This window comes from Osmerus eperlanus, chromosome 6 (genome assembly GCF_963692335.1).
Source record: "Osmerus eperlanus chromosome 6, fOsmEpe2.1, whole genome shotgun sequence".
NCBI lineage: Eukaryota > Metazoa > Chordata > Actinopteri > Osmeriformes > Osmeridae > Osmerus > Osmerus eperlanus.
Window position 1 is genome coordinate 19,395,798 of NC_085023.1, and position 17,649 is coordinate 19,413,446.

Here is a 17,649-nt window from a genome sequence, read left to right on the forward strand (position 1 = left end):
TTCCCAAATTATAAATAGCACCAATCTATTTTCATAAGTATCAGATTGCCATCGGTGAACAGGGAACACTTAATGACTATGAGTAAGGGATGAGTAAGGGATACGTTTCAGGATCATAGCTACACTAACATGAACCACAGCGGGGAGAATGACCAAGAGCTTTCTAATCTTGTCGTGAGCCTATGCACTAAGCGCAGTATTCGCGCTCTCTCTCTCTCTCTCTCTCTCTCTCTCTCTCTCTCTCTCTCTCTCTCTCTCTCTCTCTCTCTCTCCCTCTCTATTTGTCTCTTTCTCTCCCTCTTTCTGCAGCCTGGGCGAACACAGAGCCACATCAATACCATGAGGAGTAAATCAAATTAATCGATAGGAGATCTGTCAGCCTACAATTGGATGTGACGTGCTTGTATCCAAAAGACACAAACCCAAGATTCCACATCACCTGGGATACGCACAGAGTACATCTGGAATTCATCTGATAAAATAACCCATATTAGCTCACGATGAGAGGAATTCATAAACTTCTCTGCGGTTTCTTCCACTCCGCCTGACCATGGGAGATTTAAAATAGTAAATTATTCTAAATGGCTTCACTGTTGCCATGGATATCACCCCCCACCCTCTACCCCACTCCCCACACTGCAATTACAGTAATATGCTTCGACATGGCAGGTATTAAAGCTCTAATAACTGGAAGCCTAGAAACGCATTACATTGGTGAAAACATGTACGCTATATGTAGGGTTTCTGTAACACAGATTGTGTATGGAGCCACAGATTAAACATTTAAGAGCAGTTAAAAAGCATTGACCTGTATAATCAAAGAAACCAGTGTGAAGCCTAAGAAGGGAGAGAAGCGCAGAGAGAGAGAGAGAGAGAGAGAGAGAGAGAGAGGGAGAGAGAGAGAGAGAGGGAGAGAGAGAGAGAGAGAGAGAGGGAGAGAGAGAGAGAGAGAGAGAGAGAGAGAGAGAGAGAGAGAGAGAGAGAGAGAGAGAGAGAGAGAGCGGGAGCGAGGCAGTCTATTTCAAGGTTATTGATGCCATCTTTTCATGACCTCATTTTTAATTCAGAGAGCCAGGCCTGACAGCTAATCTGGGAAACGGTTTAAATAAATATCATTAGAGCTTTTCCCAGCTGGAGTTGCAGACCTTGGTTGGATGTTAAATATTGATTTTTCCCTTTAAGCTAATGAACACTCAGATGACCGCAATGAGCAACTTTGGAAATGACAATTACTTAAGGTTATCGTGAAGCTCAATTCTAACTCTGCGCTTTATTATCCTGCTTGCACAGCCACTCTGGAGCAGCATAAATACAGTGATTATGTCTCCCCATATCATTCACAATAATGTCTCCTAGGCAACCATTTCAGATGATCTCCATTGCAGTGAGGTAAATGGATAATGTGGATCATTTCACATTAGTCAGAGCATGGGATGTCCAAGGTCTTTAGCAAAAAAAAGACCAAGCACTGAATGTTCACTTAATCTAACCCAATTACATCCAAAATGTGCCACATCTTTCGGGGGGGGGGGGGGGGGGGGGGGGTCAATCTAAAACAAAAAGTTGTAAGGAACGTTCCAGAAAAAAATCTTGATGGTGTATGTGCACGAACGAGTGTGTGTGTTTCCTTATTGCTGAGTAATCATTAGGGAGAAACAAAGCTCCACAAGGGAAAAAACATACATTTCAACAAACACACAAACAGGGTCATTCATCATACGCTTCCAACGCAGGGAGGTGGAAGGAAGAATAGCTTTGTTTGCTGAGATAATACAGTGAAGTTAATTGCCCTCAGAGCAACTGAAACAGTGAGCCTCAGCTAAAATCCCTCCATGTTTTTTTGTTTTTTTTTCGCTGATATTACTACCATTTCTCTCTCTCTTTCTTTCCCTCACTCTCTCTCTATGTGTATCTCCCTCTCCCTCCTTTTTGACAGGGTGATATTCACCCCGCAGTGTGGATTATTATTGGTTTGTTTTGATTCAGCACTATTTCTCAGTATTTCTGTGGCTGGAAAGAGGGGGGGGGGGAAAAAAGCCAGCGCAGCAGTCACACCTCACTGGCCCCTTCGTCCCTCTCTCAGCCCCCCAGCCTCCCACCTCCCACTCCCAGCCCTGTGCCCCCCTCTGGGTGCCCCCCCCCCGTCTCCGCCCCCCCCCGGGTTCCCACCATGGTGACAGAATACAGCACTGGCTTGTACAAGGAAGCTTAAAGGCTGAAGATACAGTTGAAATGCTGAACCGTATCCAATTACCGGGTACACCGCACTGCTTTTATCACATTCAAGGTGATATTTACCGTAGTAACCCAGAGATGTTATTGAATTTAAAGAGCCAGCCATTCAAGTCTAATTGTAACCACCGCGCTTGTCAATATTGCCTTGCATTACATCTGCACCCATCACTCATTCACACTTTAGAACCTTTATTCAGACCAACTGTGCTTGTCATTTTGCTTATTTCCACAGATGCTCTGTACCACCAAAAAAAAGCTCCTGTGCCCTCAATATTGCTCAGTGCAATATTGCTGGCTAAGCTGTCTTTTGACAGGTAAGTCTGTTTCCGCGGCGATGCCGGTGCCTGAACGGGAGGAGCCCAGAGGCCTCGCTGGGGCTTAATCGCCCGTCGGAGAGAGGCTTTCTGAAAGAGTGGTTTTCTGCAGCCAGGCAAACTGCATTAGCCATTTGTTTAACCTTGAGAATCTGTGTGTGCATAATGCAGCTATGGCTCTCAAAGGACGCCGTTCATGTGTTTGCTTGGGTTCGAAACCCCCCCTAGATAATGGTGTCAGGTTAGAGAGAGGCAGAATGGAACTGTTGGGTAACCATGGTGAAGAGGTCTGTCCTTAAACCATTGATCAGTTAACAACAATTAAAGATAATGATTATTTTATTACTTCTATACTGTTTGAAATGTTCTGAATATACAGTAATAAACAATGTTTGATCTATACCTTGCTATATTAAGCTCATGAGCACATAACCCTTGGTTATGTCCAGGACAGAAATATGCTATATCTATATCTATTAATTATGTTTCTTGTATCGTTGATAAACTGTCATTATTCTGTTTTAATATACATTTACATTTAGTCATTTAGCAGACGCTCTTATCCAGAACGACTTACAGTAAGTACAGGGACATTCCCCCGAGGCAAGTAGGGTGAAGTGCCTTGCCCAAGGACACGTCATTTTGCACGGCCCGGAATCGAACCAGCGACCTTCTGATTATTAGCCCGATTCTCTAACCGCTCAGCCACCTGACTCCCTATGCCTGCATAGCCATAAGTTAGGACTTTGTAAGGTGTGACTAGGAAAGGCCTGGGTCACTAATGTAAGTCAGAGGTCACAATATTGCCAAAGTGTATAATACCATGCAACTCTGAATGAGGAAAATAGAATGGCTTGCTTTCCTTACAGAAGCAGGAAGACACAGAAACCATATGAGTGTATTATTGATTAGGTCAAAAAATACATATACAGTATGTAGCACTAACAGCTTGATGAATATGCAGTGTGCTTCTGAGGAAAGGCCTTGGGTGTATCCCACCAGGGTATGTAACATTTGGAAACATGATGCGCAGGGTTGGATGTGGAGAAACTATCTTCAGACGGGAGCTGAGGTGCCAGCCAACTGATAACTCACCTCTCGTAGTGACGGCGAGTACATGTGGCGGCACTTGTGCTTCCTGGGTTGCCACCCAGCTCATCGTATACATTTTTCCACTGTCGGCGAACTGTGATCTGAGAGGATAGAGAGGAAGAGAGAGAGAGAGAGAGAGAGAGAGTGAGCGTGAGAACTTAAGATAACTGTTTCTCCTGATGCAGTTATTCATACAGTAACATCTTTAGACACATGTCTATGTCCGGGCGATACGTATTGATCCTTTTACAGAGTGAGCTGCTGATATCACAAGACACACTGTTCTGTTATGTAATCAATCTTGTCAGCACGAGGAAGCTATGGATAATAGCTGTGGATAACAGCATCGCTACAACTGGGGCAAAGACAACACTGTGGTTATGATGCTTCTTTTAGAAGCCTGACTGCCTGCCTGAATGATGAGCTACATCATTGAACAGATACAAACCACAGTTTCCTGCTCACAAAGACAAACATGAAAGGGTGATAATCAGCAACAGATCAAAAACGCTCCAATAAGAAACAAGTCTCTATTACACGAGCCGTTTCCTGTTTATGGTTCGGCTGGCTGTCTATTTGTATGACTTTAACGCTGCTAATGAAGTCAGAGGCGTTTGCAACTCACATCAAAAGGCTCGAGATTTGGAAACACTTTTTGTATGAATAGCAGGTAGCTCAGCTGCCAAGTCAAATGTCTTTTCTTTGCCATCTGACTTGAATATAGCAGTCCACTTTACGGCCCCAACATGGGAAAAAGTTACAGATTTGACCAATTTCCTCTGACAGAGGAGAGAAACATGTGTTTTCCACTTAGAGGGGGTTTTAAAACAACGGCATCATTTTGCGAAATGTGGGGCTAACCAAGAATTTCTTGGGACTATACGACTGTGAGGGAGACTGAAATGAAGGGGGGAATGGTGCAGAACATGTGTAAACACTTACCAACTCATATCCCCCGAGTCTTCTGGCTGCTTGAAACATAGTCCAAAGGTTTACTGTTAAAAGGACAACAAACAATGAGGTCAATGGTGAAGGAGACTAGCCATCAGATACATAACACTGTCAAAATCACAAACTGCAGTAGAGACATTACAAGGAAAGATATCATGGCAAAAAATGGTAATGACACACCAAAAAAAATCTTTGAAAGACTTCTTTGTCTCTGAAGTTATACATGTAACGAGTAGCACTAGGAACTATTTGGAACAAAGTCTGTCATTAAAACCATTGTGTTGAATTCTTGGAAGTACATACAGAATGAGCGCAATAAACATTACGATATCAGTTTCTGGTAAATGCTTTTCAAACTACATCGTTAACAAGTACATGCCAACTAATTAGCCATTTTATAACAATAAGCTGAGCCTTACTTCAGTGAATGGGTATGAATCAAGATAATTATAAGCATCCAGTATAAAGTATATTTGCGCCCTCAACATCAGGCACAAATGCAAATGATAGTTTGCATATTATATCCAATGCAAACCCGGGCAGACAACATGATGTGAGGATAGAAGTACTGTGCAACGCAAACGATTGTAAGGTAATCAAAATCCTGCCTTATAAAAACCTTATAAAAGCCTGAAATCTCTCCATATCTGACATTGTATTTACCCGCAAACAATGAACTTAGGTTATTGTGCGATTTCCCCCCCAAACAATGACATTTGTATCTGCTTTCTGTAACATCATTGTTTAACATTTTTATATGAAGACCTATAAATAAAAAAATAGGCTCGCCCGGGGAGAAATCCATCAAAATTCAATCTGTGCGTACACAAAGGCTTGCATTTGTCAAAATGACATTTTCCTATCTCCGCATTTGACAGCATTGATTTTTTTTCTCCCTCCTCTCCACGACTGTTGTCAATGCACACACGGAATAACAAAGGCAGCAGGCTGGGTTTTTCATTTGAACTGAGGAGACCGGCTTTGTGTTTTCCTACTGTAGAGCTACTCTGGCCTATTAACTGCGTTGTTGTGAATCGACTGTAATTACCACACCGGCGTCCAGAATTAGGAAGGACAGACAAGAGAGATAATACAAAGAGAATCTTCTTCTTAGATGTGTCGGTGCCTGTAATTTTTTATTATTAATTCCCTCCATTCAACAGGGGTAATTATCAGAGAGATAAGGATAGCGAAACAGGCCAACACAATGTACCCCTGAATACACACAACCTCAATTAGACAGAGAGGTACAAGAACCTCTATTAAAGGCACATTTAAATTAATTTTCAACAACAATAATAGATCAAGGACATTTAGAATGTGCGATGTGATTTAAACACTCAACTATCTCTCTCCCTCCCTAGTCCTTGCTCAGCCTTCCCAACCACCACCCCCCCCCCCCATTCTTTACTCCCACCCTTCCAACTACCCCTCCCTGGACCCTTCACCACTCCTATCTTCCTCTCATGCTCGCATTGGGAATGCAGTGCCATTACTGGGAGTAGCTGTTTACCCAAGTGAATGGAAGATAATGAAACAGCCTTTTGTCATGTGGCCTTGTAGTCATCAGAAGTGCATTTCTCTCCTGTCTGGGGCTGGGCTGGGCCGAACGGCAGACCTGGATACCTCCTAGAGTTCCCGCTAAACATAATGCTTCCTATCTATTCGGACAGATAACAGACTGAACTGTGGGGATGTAGATCAAGCAGACTCTCAGCTAAAACCCACTCCATTCAAATAAAAGTGGGGATTGATTGATCAGTCTTCTGCACTATTTCTTCACTATCTGTGCTCCACTGTCTGGTCTGTATTGAGCTTCCATGTGAGGAGGGATTTGTTGCTGTCTGTGTGTGTATTTGAGAGCCAAAGGCGAGAAAGGAAGATGTCATTGAATAGACTGTGTTAACAATCACACAGGAGTGTAGGAGGGAAATAAAACTGAAAGTGACAGGAATACTCTACTATGCCATTCAAACATCATGTGCTTTGCAGTTAAGCTTAATTATAGATTAACTCATGAAAGCAAATGGACGAAAAGAGGCACATATTTCAATTTTCATTACGGAAAATGTTTTCCTTTGATGCTTAAAAAGCGGTTGCAGTGGTTAAAAAGGAGTAAGAATAGCTGATTCCATCTGAGGATTTGTTGTAATAATTATATTAACTTGCTTCCCCCCCCAACTCTCTCTTTCTCTTTACATGTGTCTGAATATTCCTGCTGCCAATTCAAGGACAAAGTTTAAACAGCATTACTACCAGTCTGTAATGAGGACTCTTCTCTTATGATGTGGCTGAGCTTGTAATTCAAAGCATGCTCTGTATGTAAAACAGTCGGCGTTTCGCCTGCTACACAAATGCTGTGGAGGAGACAGATATAACTACAGTAAGAGTACACCGAGACACTTTCATACTTTCTCAACCACAATGACCTACTTAGCAGCAAAATCTCTTGTATTGAGCATGACATTTGTCAAAATATCAGTACAATGGTGTTCTGGCCTTCGTGTCAGGGTTAACCACAGCTTTTGTGTGTCGAAGAGCTTTTCAAGTGAGCATTACAGTACAGAAAGTGTCATAAAAAAAACACTCATCTTCCTAATGCACAAATTGCTCTTTCCTAATGCTGCATTGCTGCACATCGAATGTTGAATGGTCCTTCCTGTACATGGTTTTCTACAAAAGGCATTTCCTCCTAACGTGTACAGTGCAGGCCCGACATTTCAAGGGGAAACATCCGACCTACATATGCCTCGTTTGATCTGATGTGTTTTACTCTGCCTGTGATGCTTCGACACTGCTAAGAAAGTGTTTTGGACCAATGTGAGACGTTGCTACAGGAAGACAGGTGTTCCTGCCTAGTCATATGAACACCTGCAGCACAGCACCTTGACCCTTGTCATTAATCATCAGATCTGTGTCATCCGGTTCTGTGTAATTATCTTTTAGATTGGGAGATGACTATACTTTATACTATTCTGCCACACTTTACATTAGGGTTACATTAACTACCATGCAACCACATTGCAATACCTCTAGTAAAAACACTGTCGGTAAATAGGAACTGCTATGTCAATTATGTCAATTGCATTAAATGTTATTGTAAGCTATAACAAAAGTGTGGGAAGGCACAGCAGGCCCGGAGTGGCCATCGGGAGAATCGGGAGAATACTTGGTGGGCCGCTCTGCCCGCTCATAAATTGGGTCGGCAGATCGCCTTCTTTCTCTTTGTTTTATCACAAACCGAATAAAACTATATGTGTAAGTTTGTTAAGTTACTATGTGACTGATAAGCTAATAGGCTACACTAGGTTTTAATTTAAATAAGCGCGTGATCAGACATTGCATTAAAAAGTGCCGTTTTCAGTTGTCGCACATGCTCTCTTTCTCAAACACAAGCGCGTGTACCAACGTTGTTGCCATGGCAACAACCCTAAACCATCATTTATTGTTGTGGAGGGAGTTAGCAAGTTTAAGCTGATGCGAAAAGAATAAAATGGATGGGAAAAAGATGCCAGGAGGAACTGAAAAAGCCAGGTAAAAAAAGCAAGATCTGTCACTTCATAAATCAAGGTTCCTGCAAGGGTGGGAAAAATATGTTTTCTCAAAAGCCCCGAATCTTTCAGGTAAAAATCTGTGTTGTAATTTCCAGCAAATATAACAATATGACTCCCAACGTAATGTTTATATTGCATAAAGCTCAAAAAACTATTTTGCACTGAAATTTATGTAAAAGATCTTGCTACGCGCGCGTGCAATAATGAGAAGTTGCGATTTCAGCTCACATCACAACCTTGGCTAGGTCTTAGGTTCACGCTAAGCCCTGAATGTTCAACGTATGGCTCGGCCCCTGGTGAAGATGGTCTGGTTTTGGCCACTCCCGGGCTGAAAATGGGTCCCACTCTGGCCCTGAGCCACAGTGTGGGGGAGTGGTGTGAGGGGTATGTGGATGAGGTAAAGAGGCCAAGTTACCAAAACAAGATCAATGTTAATCAATGTTAAAACAAGATCAAAACAAGATCAGTCATCCCTGGAAAGCCCAACCTTCTCGTTTCCAAGTATCACAAGTGTTACAACTTGTGCCGTTAAATCGTAATAAAGTGTAACTACACAGCATTTCAATGAACTACAACAGTGTGACTCTAGCTATTGGTATGTAGTTACATGATAGTTAATGACAGTTTAATGTGTTGACCTTATGCCCATATATAATCGTATGGTTTAAAACACTACCGGTACCTTGATGGTTTGAGCAGTCTTGTAAAAGACTAAGAATAAGATATTATATCATATGATAAGCGTGGATGAGAAGTTAGAGAGCCTGACTCACTCTGCTTGAACCCCAGGAAGGGGATCCTCTCAATGGGAGTCTCCCTGTCTTTCATGTACTCATACAGAGCCACCAGGAAGGCCTGCTCCTCTGCGTCACTCTCCTTTGACGATTCCTCCTCTCTCTTCTCATCCTTCTCTTCCTTCTCCTTCTCCTTCTCCTTCTCCTTCTCTTCCTTCACCCTCTCCTTCACCTTCTCCTCCACCGGGGCCTTTTTACAGATGCTATTGCTCTTGGGTTTGGCTACTGTTATCTTGATGTTGGGGATGGATAGCTTGCAGTTGACTTTGATCTGTGGGTAATGCAAATGAAGGAAGTTTCAGAGGCAAAACTGAACAACGAACGGTGGTGGTTCCACGGGTGATTGGTTCTTTCATACAAAATAACGTGTTATTAGCATCGGAAAAGCATTCTTTTAGACGGTTTGTTTTCCTGTGGTTTTCCAACTGTACCAAAAATAGTCTAATAACAGTCTAGCAACTGAACTGAACCAAACTCAACAAAGTGAACATAATCTCAACTTCTAGGGGAGTTTGTACCTTTGTTGGGGACTTTTCTGGGCTGCTGGAATCCTGTGACCCCAGTGACCCCTGTGACCCCTGAGTTTGACCCTGGGAGTCTCTCCTCTGGGAGACCGACAGCTTCTTCTTCCTGGGTCGACCCTTCAGGTTCGGGGCTGAGAGGAAGACAACAGAATTAGAGAGATGTTGCAGCGGCTGTAGTAACTTTAATACCTTTAATACTTTTAAAGGATTGTTTTGTTTTCATGAAATGTGTTTATTAAAACAAGAACTCTTGCGTCACTTTATCTCCCTGTACTGTAGCGCTCGCATTTGAGCTTGTAAACATTGTTAATTAAAGATAAATACGAAAAATATAAACCTGCCAGATAAGATTTATCTGTTTGAGAGAACAAATAGAGAACAAAAAAAACACCATCAAGTAATTAAAACCTCCAACTGTTTGTACACCCACATGTCAAGTTAACTAGTATCAACAGCAATGCAGTGACCTTCTAGAAACCTATGCTCAGAGGATAAAGGAGTCACTTGATTGGAGCCAGTTTCAGTCAAATATTTCACAGCAGCATTCCTAAAGCAATGACAATTAAATCATATCCAAGGTTAGAGGCAGCCGAGGGGAATCTCAGATTGCATTTTCATAAGGAAAAAAACGAAGCTAAATGAAATGGAAGGGGAGGAAGTAATTACCGGAGGTGAAACTTATAGTGACTCAGTGACCTATCACATCATGTTATTTCCAAAACAGCCTTAGAAAATTGCATGGAAAACCACACTTGGCCTTTAGTGACAATCTTGGCAACTGCATGTTCACAACAGAAGAGTATTATACTGCACATACTATTTTCCTTTAGTTTGTTCTCTCTCTCTCTCTCTCTCTCTCTCTCTCTCTCGTTTTTCTTTCTTTTCTTCTTTCTGTATAATGCAGAACTCTATCAATAACATCAAGTGCTATGGTATTCCTTTCAAACGTTTTGTCTGACTCACGACAGTTAATGCTTACAAGTTGACCTGAGTGTGTCACCAAACAGAGATTGTTTTCTCTCTCTGTGACATTAGTTTAAACAGGCCAAGTCGTATCTGGAACAGGCAAGCTGTACTGTAGGCCCCAGTGACTTCATGCTCTGAATCTGGGACTGTTTTAGAAAGCCAATCTGTAACCTTGTTACATGGAGAGCTGCACTCAACAGTGAGTGTATTACATAACAGACCATTATGGTGAGTTTACACTTTTTTTCACACCAAATGTTCCTTATGAAAAACTAAAGAAAAAAAGTTGCCTGATTTCTTGTTCTATTTCGAGGTATAAGATTACACATTATCTTGAGAGAATTACATTTTGTTAAAGCAACAGTGGTTGAATAAAAACAGTACATATATATATATATATTCACTGTTTATGTGTGTGTGTTTTGGACGAAGCGGAACTGTGGCGATATGCTAAGCTCATTTGAAATGGGAATTATTGAACACCCAATGACTTTATCACAATACGTCTGTGCTCACGGCTATACAACATTAATTACACTAGTTTCAGAGCAGCTGGAAACATATTAGAAGAGGAGAGAACCCCAGGCCAGACGAACCAGCAGGCAGGACCTTTTGGATGTCAGCTTGGAACGAGCCGCAAGGTCAAGTGAAGGAATGCAGGGAATCTGGCTTTATTAGTATTCCGAACTGAACTAATGACGTCTCCTTCTTCATGGCCTACTGTTCCAGAAAACACATCCTTTGTGCAGCACATGCACAGGCTCATAGGTATCAGCATGACTCTGCCGTTACTGTTATCTGGGTCACTGTCGTGACTTGAGATGACCGGAGAGGATCGCTGGTTCAGGTCCCTGGTGGATCACTTGCACACAGCTGTTAAAGGGTCTCAGCAGAATCTCACCTTGTATTCTTGTACCTTGAATGAAAGAGCTCCTCTTGGCTAAGGCGCACATAGGCTAACCCCCCCAGGGGGGTTAAATCCATCACGCCTTGTCATTGAGCAGAACCCAGAAGGCATGAAAGTCACAATGAATTCACCAGCGTGGCTCAGTCTGACAACTTGATCTTTTGATGCATTGCAATGCTCCTCTTAATGTCTGACAGTGCTTTGTCTAATTATTTCCAATTCAATTAAGGGCTCCCCATACTTCATTATCATTCAGCGAACGCTATCATTGAAAAAGCCATTAGAGCCCCTGGAACGGTTTCTGACGCCACACATCGACGGTGCTGCCATGGGGAACTGAAAGAAACATCATCAGGAGAGTTGGTTTGACAGCTAGTCTACCACTCAACACTGGTTGATTTGAAAATAGAACTCTCTGTGGGCTCAACAATAGCACACACCTCTTATACAGTACTGGATATGACCATGAAAGCTTCAGCTAATTGCTTTAATGGGCAGAAGGTCATCCTTCTGTCAGAATAAATCATTTAGATCGGAACCGTGGAAAAGTGCTGCAAGCAACGCAACAAAGATACAGCGCTGCTCCCCACTGCAACGTCGAGTTAAAATGCTGCTGCGCTCGCTAAAACGATTTCTCGACCACATACAAATTAGCTGCCCCCCTTCACTGAAGGAATGCTGACGCAAGGAGCCACTTTGACTTTACCAGTCCGAAATAGCAACTTGTCGGTTTTTATTCCCACATGATTCTATAACCAAATCAGCAGAAGAAACCTCTGTATAGCAATGATGTCTAAATAATGCCAATGAGTCTTTTGACATATTTCGCAGAAAGAAAAAAGAAAAAGGATGGGTTTTCCTCCAAGCCCTGGTGACACAAATTGGGTCAGAGTTCAAATGAACAGGAGCAAACCACAAGGAAAATGGCTGTCAGCTCTGTAGAAAAACATGCTTTGTCCCTCTGGTTGAAAACCACTTAAGCACTGACATCAAGTCAAGTGTTATTAGGATAACAGAATTAGAGAAAAAAAACAAGGCTAGTGCCCTATTTAAAGTCAACCTCTATTTCGGCTGTGTCAAAAGAGATATTAGCGTGTGGGTGAACTGCACATTAGACCTGTGTTATTAAGTTATGAACAGCAGCCAATATCAGACTTGTCTGACATGCCCATAATTTTCACTGTGGCACCTGACAGGGGAGTTATTATTTCTCTACTGTGCCCTTTGGCGTATTTCCATGACAACCATATATAAAATACTGACAGTGAAATGGGTCACATATCGTAATAATAACTATGATAATATTCCTAGGAATTTATAAAAGAATTATATATATACTGTATATATATAAATGGAACAGATATACACATATACAAAATGACCTACTTACTAGGATCAAAATATACATAAATACACATTTTTTCTGCAAAACGATACCAGATGAAGGTGTTATTTGTACAGTTAATGTGGTCAAACACAATCAGAGAGAGCGCTTGGTATGGCGTACACATGAAAACACTTAGTTAACTGGCATCACAAAAGAGCACATTATTGTATGGCTGGGAGCTCTTCTAAATTTAATGAGGAATGTGGTACGCTTATTCTTAGCCAAGGCAGGGGATGCTGTTAACACACAAACCCATCCAAATTATGTCAAGCATGCAAAATTTCCCTCCAAGGTATTGCCCTGGTTGTCCATTACCCAGTAAGGAAAATATGGGGGGGGGGGGGGGGGCTGAGAGAGAGAGAGAGAGAGAGAGAGAGAAAGACTGAGAAAATGACAGAGATACTTAAATGACGGTAAAATGGAGGAAGTGAAAGGTGGAGGTTGAAAGAGAGGAGGATTTGCATACACAGTCTCCTGTTCATTTCCATTATCTCTTAGTGAGCGGCCATTATTCATGACTTCTGTTTGCCAATTTGCCTCCAACATTCTGCACATGCACTCCACCCTCTGACACAGAGAACAAGAAACAAGCAGCAAAACTAGACTTGACGATTGACTCTGACTTTTACATATGCCAAAATCATTGCTGGTAATTTATTTGCAATGGTGGGAACTAACTGTGTTCCCAAGGTGACAATGGATTTTTACCCGGTTAATGACGCGTTAATGAGCTTGTGCCTGGTGATCAACGTGTGTGTTGATATACCACACGAGACATTGAGTCTTTCTGGATTATAGATCCCACAACATGACCCCATCACAGTGTCTGAATATGTTGTGTAAGAAGAGGAACTCCATCAAGGACACAACACTGTGTTACATGGGGGAGTAAACCAAATAACGTTTACAAATCAAGTAAATCTCATGTAAACAGCCTCAAGGTGGCCAGCCCAGGAACTGGAATCTTCCTTTCACACGCACATACTGTGCACAGATTTTAATACACATACAGTACTTGACTTCGACTATAAGATGGTCACTCTTTAAATGTGTTTATGCTTGACTGATACCATAAATCGCCCCGCAAAATTCACCCTTCTCTACTCTTACGTTTTACATAGATGGACAATATCCCAAACCACTATTTGATCAAATTGTTCTATTGTCCTTCTCATTCCACTTGAGATCCTATTCCCCTGGGGATGCAACTGGCAGAAGAACACGATCATTATCTCTCCGGCAGAACCTCCTATGCATGCAACTCTTGTTGAGTGTCTCCTTCTAGTCTTGTGTGTGCAGTACACACCTTCATACCAACAGCACTTAGCATTCAGACCTCTGGTCTTCGTAATGTACTAGACCTCACTCACCCTGTACTTCATGCACAGTGGGATACGTACACACTGTGTAGGCACAGGAAGGGAGGACGGGTTCTGCACATTGAACAAAGACGTCGTGGGGTATAGCAAGTTGTGGATATGTCGTTTGATACTTTTAAGTCAATGTATTTTTCTAAAAGGGTACTGTGATGAGATTGCCTAAAATTGTTTGATAATCATAGTGTTTATGGAAGATAACATGCATCACAACATAATGTTCTCATCTCAGAAATGGATGGACTAGATTGGGTCTCCACTGAATAAAAAGCCATTGCTACAACCGCCATTATCAAGTACTCTAATTTTAATATGCGGCTATCACCGTCACAACATGTTCGTCTCCTGTTTGTTTTAGCAATTTGCAAATGAAATTCTGCCACCATATTAGATGGGTCACATCAATTCATCCTGAAATCGATTCTATTTCTGGCAACTTCTATCACAGAGTGAGCAAATGTAATTACAAGACAAAATGATTGCTATGCCTACCCAACAAATGTCTGTGCGCGTGGAACATTAAAAACCTATTATGAAAGGGAACAATTTGACAGATATATTGTGGAGGGCAAATCCAGCCATATGTTTAGTGAAGATGAGGACAAAAAAACAGGTAGTAATTATCAATCATCATCGAAAATGCTGTCAAAACAGCAGGGCAGTTTGGACTCCGGTCCCCATGGCAACAAGCCCAATCTCAGCGTGTGTGTTTATAGGATATTAAATAGTTATTTTTCAGTTCTGACTCCCTCTAAGCTTTTTTACAGGTGGACACAGAATGAATCTGCCTGTTTTTGGAGCTACAGAACACTAATGTGTAAAACCACAGCAGGTTGGGTTTAGTGTGTGTGGAGGCAAAGAGGGGGTAAGGGGGTGTAGACTCAATGTCATATGGCCATGACATTATCACACTCACACACAACCATTACCAATTAGTCAGCAGATATGCAAACATCCACAATAGTTTGTATTCTCTCCAACGAGGGTTAGTCAGTGATAACTTATTAAGTCAGCAGATATTTGACAGGGTATTCGAGAGAGAGCTGTACTGTTGTGACTGATGTGGCCGATAATGACACTGAGGTTCATGTTTCCCTCCAAGATCACGATCTCTTCCATGATCAAGTCCACGTCTCTATTTTAATGCGACGTCCACCAGATACCTGAATAAGTATCCACTACTGGCCAATCCATGACGTAGAGGCTATTCACAGTCCTGTCTAACATAGCACATCAGCATGTGTGAATTTGAACAGATCGTATGTCGGGAATGTTTTTAGTACGCTGCCAAATCGGCGCGACCCTCTGGTATACATAACTCTTACTGTATGTACCAGTTATATCAACTATCCAAGAAGTAATATTGCATTCATTTAAAAACACAGATTTGCTAACTAACGTGATTAACAAATAAACATAAAAGCAATTTGAGGAGGAATTGGCAGAAGTGCGCCTGAATTTATTTTCCTTGTTTATCATTGCAGTCATTTGCAAATGGCAGTGTTATTTATGCGATGTTGTTTTGCATGTGCCCCCTCGGGAGAGAACATTACTCTTTCATCAGATCAAATGAAGTGAAACGGAGCGATTCCAGGAAGAGCCAATTAAACTGTTCAAAGAAGTTTATTATTGCAAGGATTATGAAATCATTCTCACTGGATGGGAGTGTGTTGAGGGTGTGAATATTTGTGAATATTTGTGTGCTTACTGCTGAGAAAACCTCATAAAAAGCCAGTACACGAAAGCTTTGCAATTCAACTATGTTATTAATGTATGTATGTACAGTATCAAGCGTTACTCATTACAATGAGAAATAAATTCTTCTCCTCGAAAATGAATGCAAGATACTGAACACGGTATGTAATCACGTACACTGCCTCATCACGTGAATATTTTTTTTTTGCTATGTATCCTTTCTTCATTTAATTCGGTTTCTATCTCTTTTTTCTTCTATGTGTTCTTCTCCTCAGCTCATGTGAGACACTCTTGATCTCTGTGGCAAGTCATCGACTGGTCCTCATTAATACATATCATCCTCTAGACTATGCAAGCTTTCAACCGGGGCTGTACTGCCAGCCGGATTGAGAAATACGGTGACCTTTGACACTGCAAGAACTTGATAACATCAAATCTCATTTAAATCATGACATGGGGTGTGATTGCAACACACCAAAGGCACTGGCTACAGTTCATAAATATAAATCCATCTCTTCTTCTTAGCAGAAACGCACAATTGATGCCATGTTGTCAAACGAAAGCTACCATATGAAATGTATACATTCAAACTGCTCCTATGTCTAAAAATTAGGGGTGGGAAATAAATAATTGAAAAAATCGATTCACATTCGAATCACGATTCAGTCTTCTAGCGATTCACATCGATTAACAAAATTAAAAAATCGATAAAAATAAATAAATATATATGTTATTTTTTATTCTAAAATCTTGGAAAAGTCGTGAATCTATTGTTTATCGTATCGTACCAAAAGATACCCACCCCTACTAAAAATACACAGCAGATGACATGTCTAGAAAGTTTACATGTAGTTTTAAGTTGTGTCTGAGGTCTTGTGACTGACTGTCAATGGCCATTGTTTAAGAGAGTAAAAATCCCTTTAAGGGATGAAAGTAAAGCTAACTGCACACAGACAGACCAGACCAAATATGGCCTGTCGTTCCAACGAGTGCGAATGTAAAACAGACAAAAAGAAATTACGTAATATGGGATTTGCTAAAAACGGGCTAACCTTCAAAAACATTTCCAGATTATTGGTATTGACAGAGTGAAACAAAAACTAAATGGGGCTGGGGCTTTATGGAAATCAAACAATCTGTTTTGAATAGAACTACTGAAAAAGCAGAGGACAAGCTTCGAAGCTTATGCTATTCATTACAGTGAGGAGGGGGAAATCACAGCGCCCTATAAATAAATGAATGCAAGGATAAACACACCCATGCATCAATAAAATAGATGTATTCTAATAGATAACGCTCCAGTTACACGAGATGGGATTGAGTTAACCAAGGACCTATCATTACGACTTTGTCAATTAGAGTGATCTACGTATGTAAGCAGTGGAGCATGGTGATTATAAATAATCATTTTAAATAGGCCAGCGCATGTTTTTCCACTGCCTTTTGTCTGGTTATGGAGCAATTTGTTCCTACGAGAAATGACAAAATGTTCCCTTCACTAAACAACACACAATCCTCTTTCTTGTATTGTGCATGTCAAGAGGAATGAGACTGCAGGCATGTCAGTGTTTGTCTCAGGTTTTTGAAGTTACACATAATCTAGGTTCAGAAAAGACCAACATGCCCCTACCTGCACCACTTAACACCAAGGCTTACACAAGCTTCTTTATCATAGGGAGGTATTAGAGAGCACTCTCACCATTAACTTCAATGGAGACTTCAGGGGTTCAGTAAATATCTTCTACAGTTAGTCAGTGAGATTACTTAGTGGACTCCAGGTCCCAGCATGCCTCTGTAGCCTCAATGGAACATGTTACTGCATTTACTGCAGGAGCAAATCCATATCAAACTCCT

General features: G+C 41.4%; 1 protein-coding gene across 1 annotated transcript in view; it reads right to left on the reverse strand.

Annotated features, from left to right (window-relative positions):
• LOC134022597 (AT-rich interactive domain-containing protein 5B-like) overlaps positions 1–17,649 on the reverse strand; it is a 46,739-nt gene that overhangs the window by 7,756 nt on the left and 21,334 nt on the right. Inside the window, exons 5-8 of the mRNA XM_062464234.1 lie at positions 9,459–9,595; positions 8,920–9,211; positions 4,584–4,636; positions 3,645–3,742 (exon numbers count right to left, since the gene is read on the reverse strand). Of these exons, the coding sequence (XP_062320218.1) occupies positions 3,645–3,742; positions 4,584–4,636; positions 8,920–9,211; positions 9,459–9,595 (580 nt within the window). The remainder of the gene's footprint in view (positions 1–3,644; positions 3,743–4,583; positions 4,637–8,919; positions 9,212–9,458; positions 9,596–17,649) is intronic.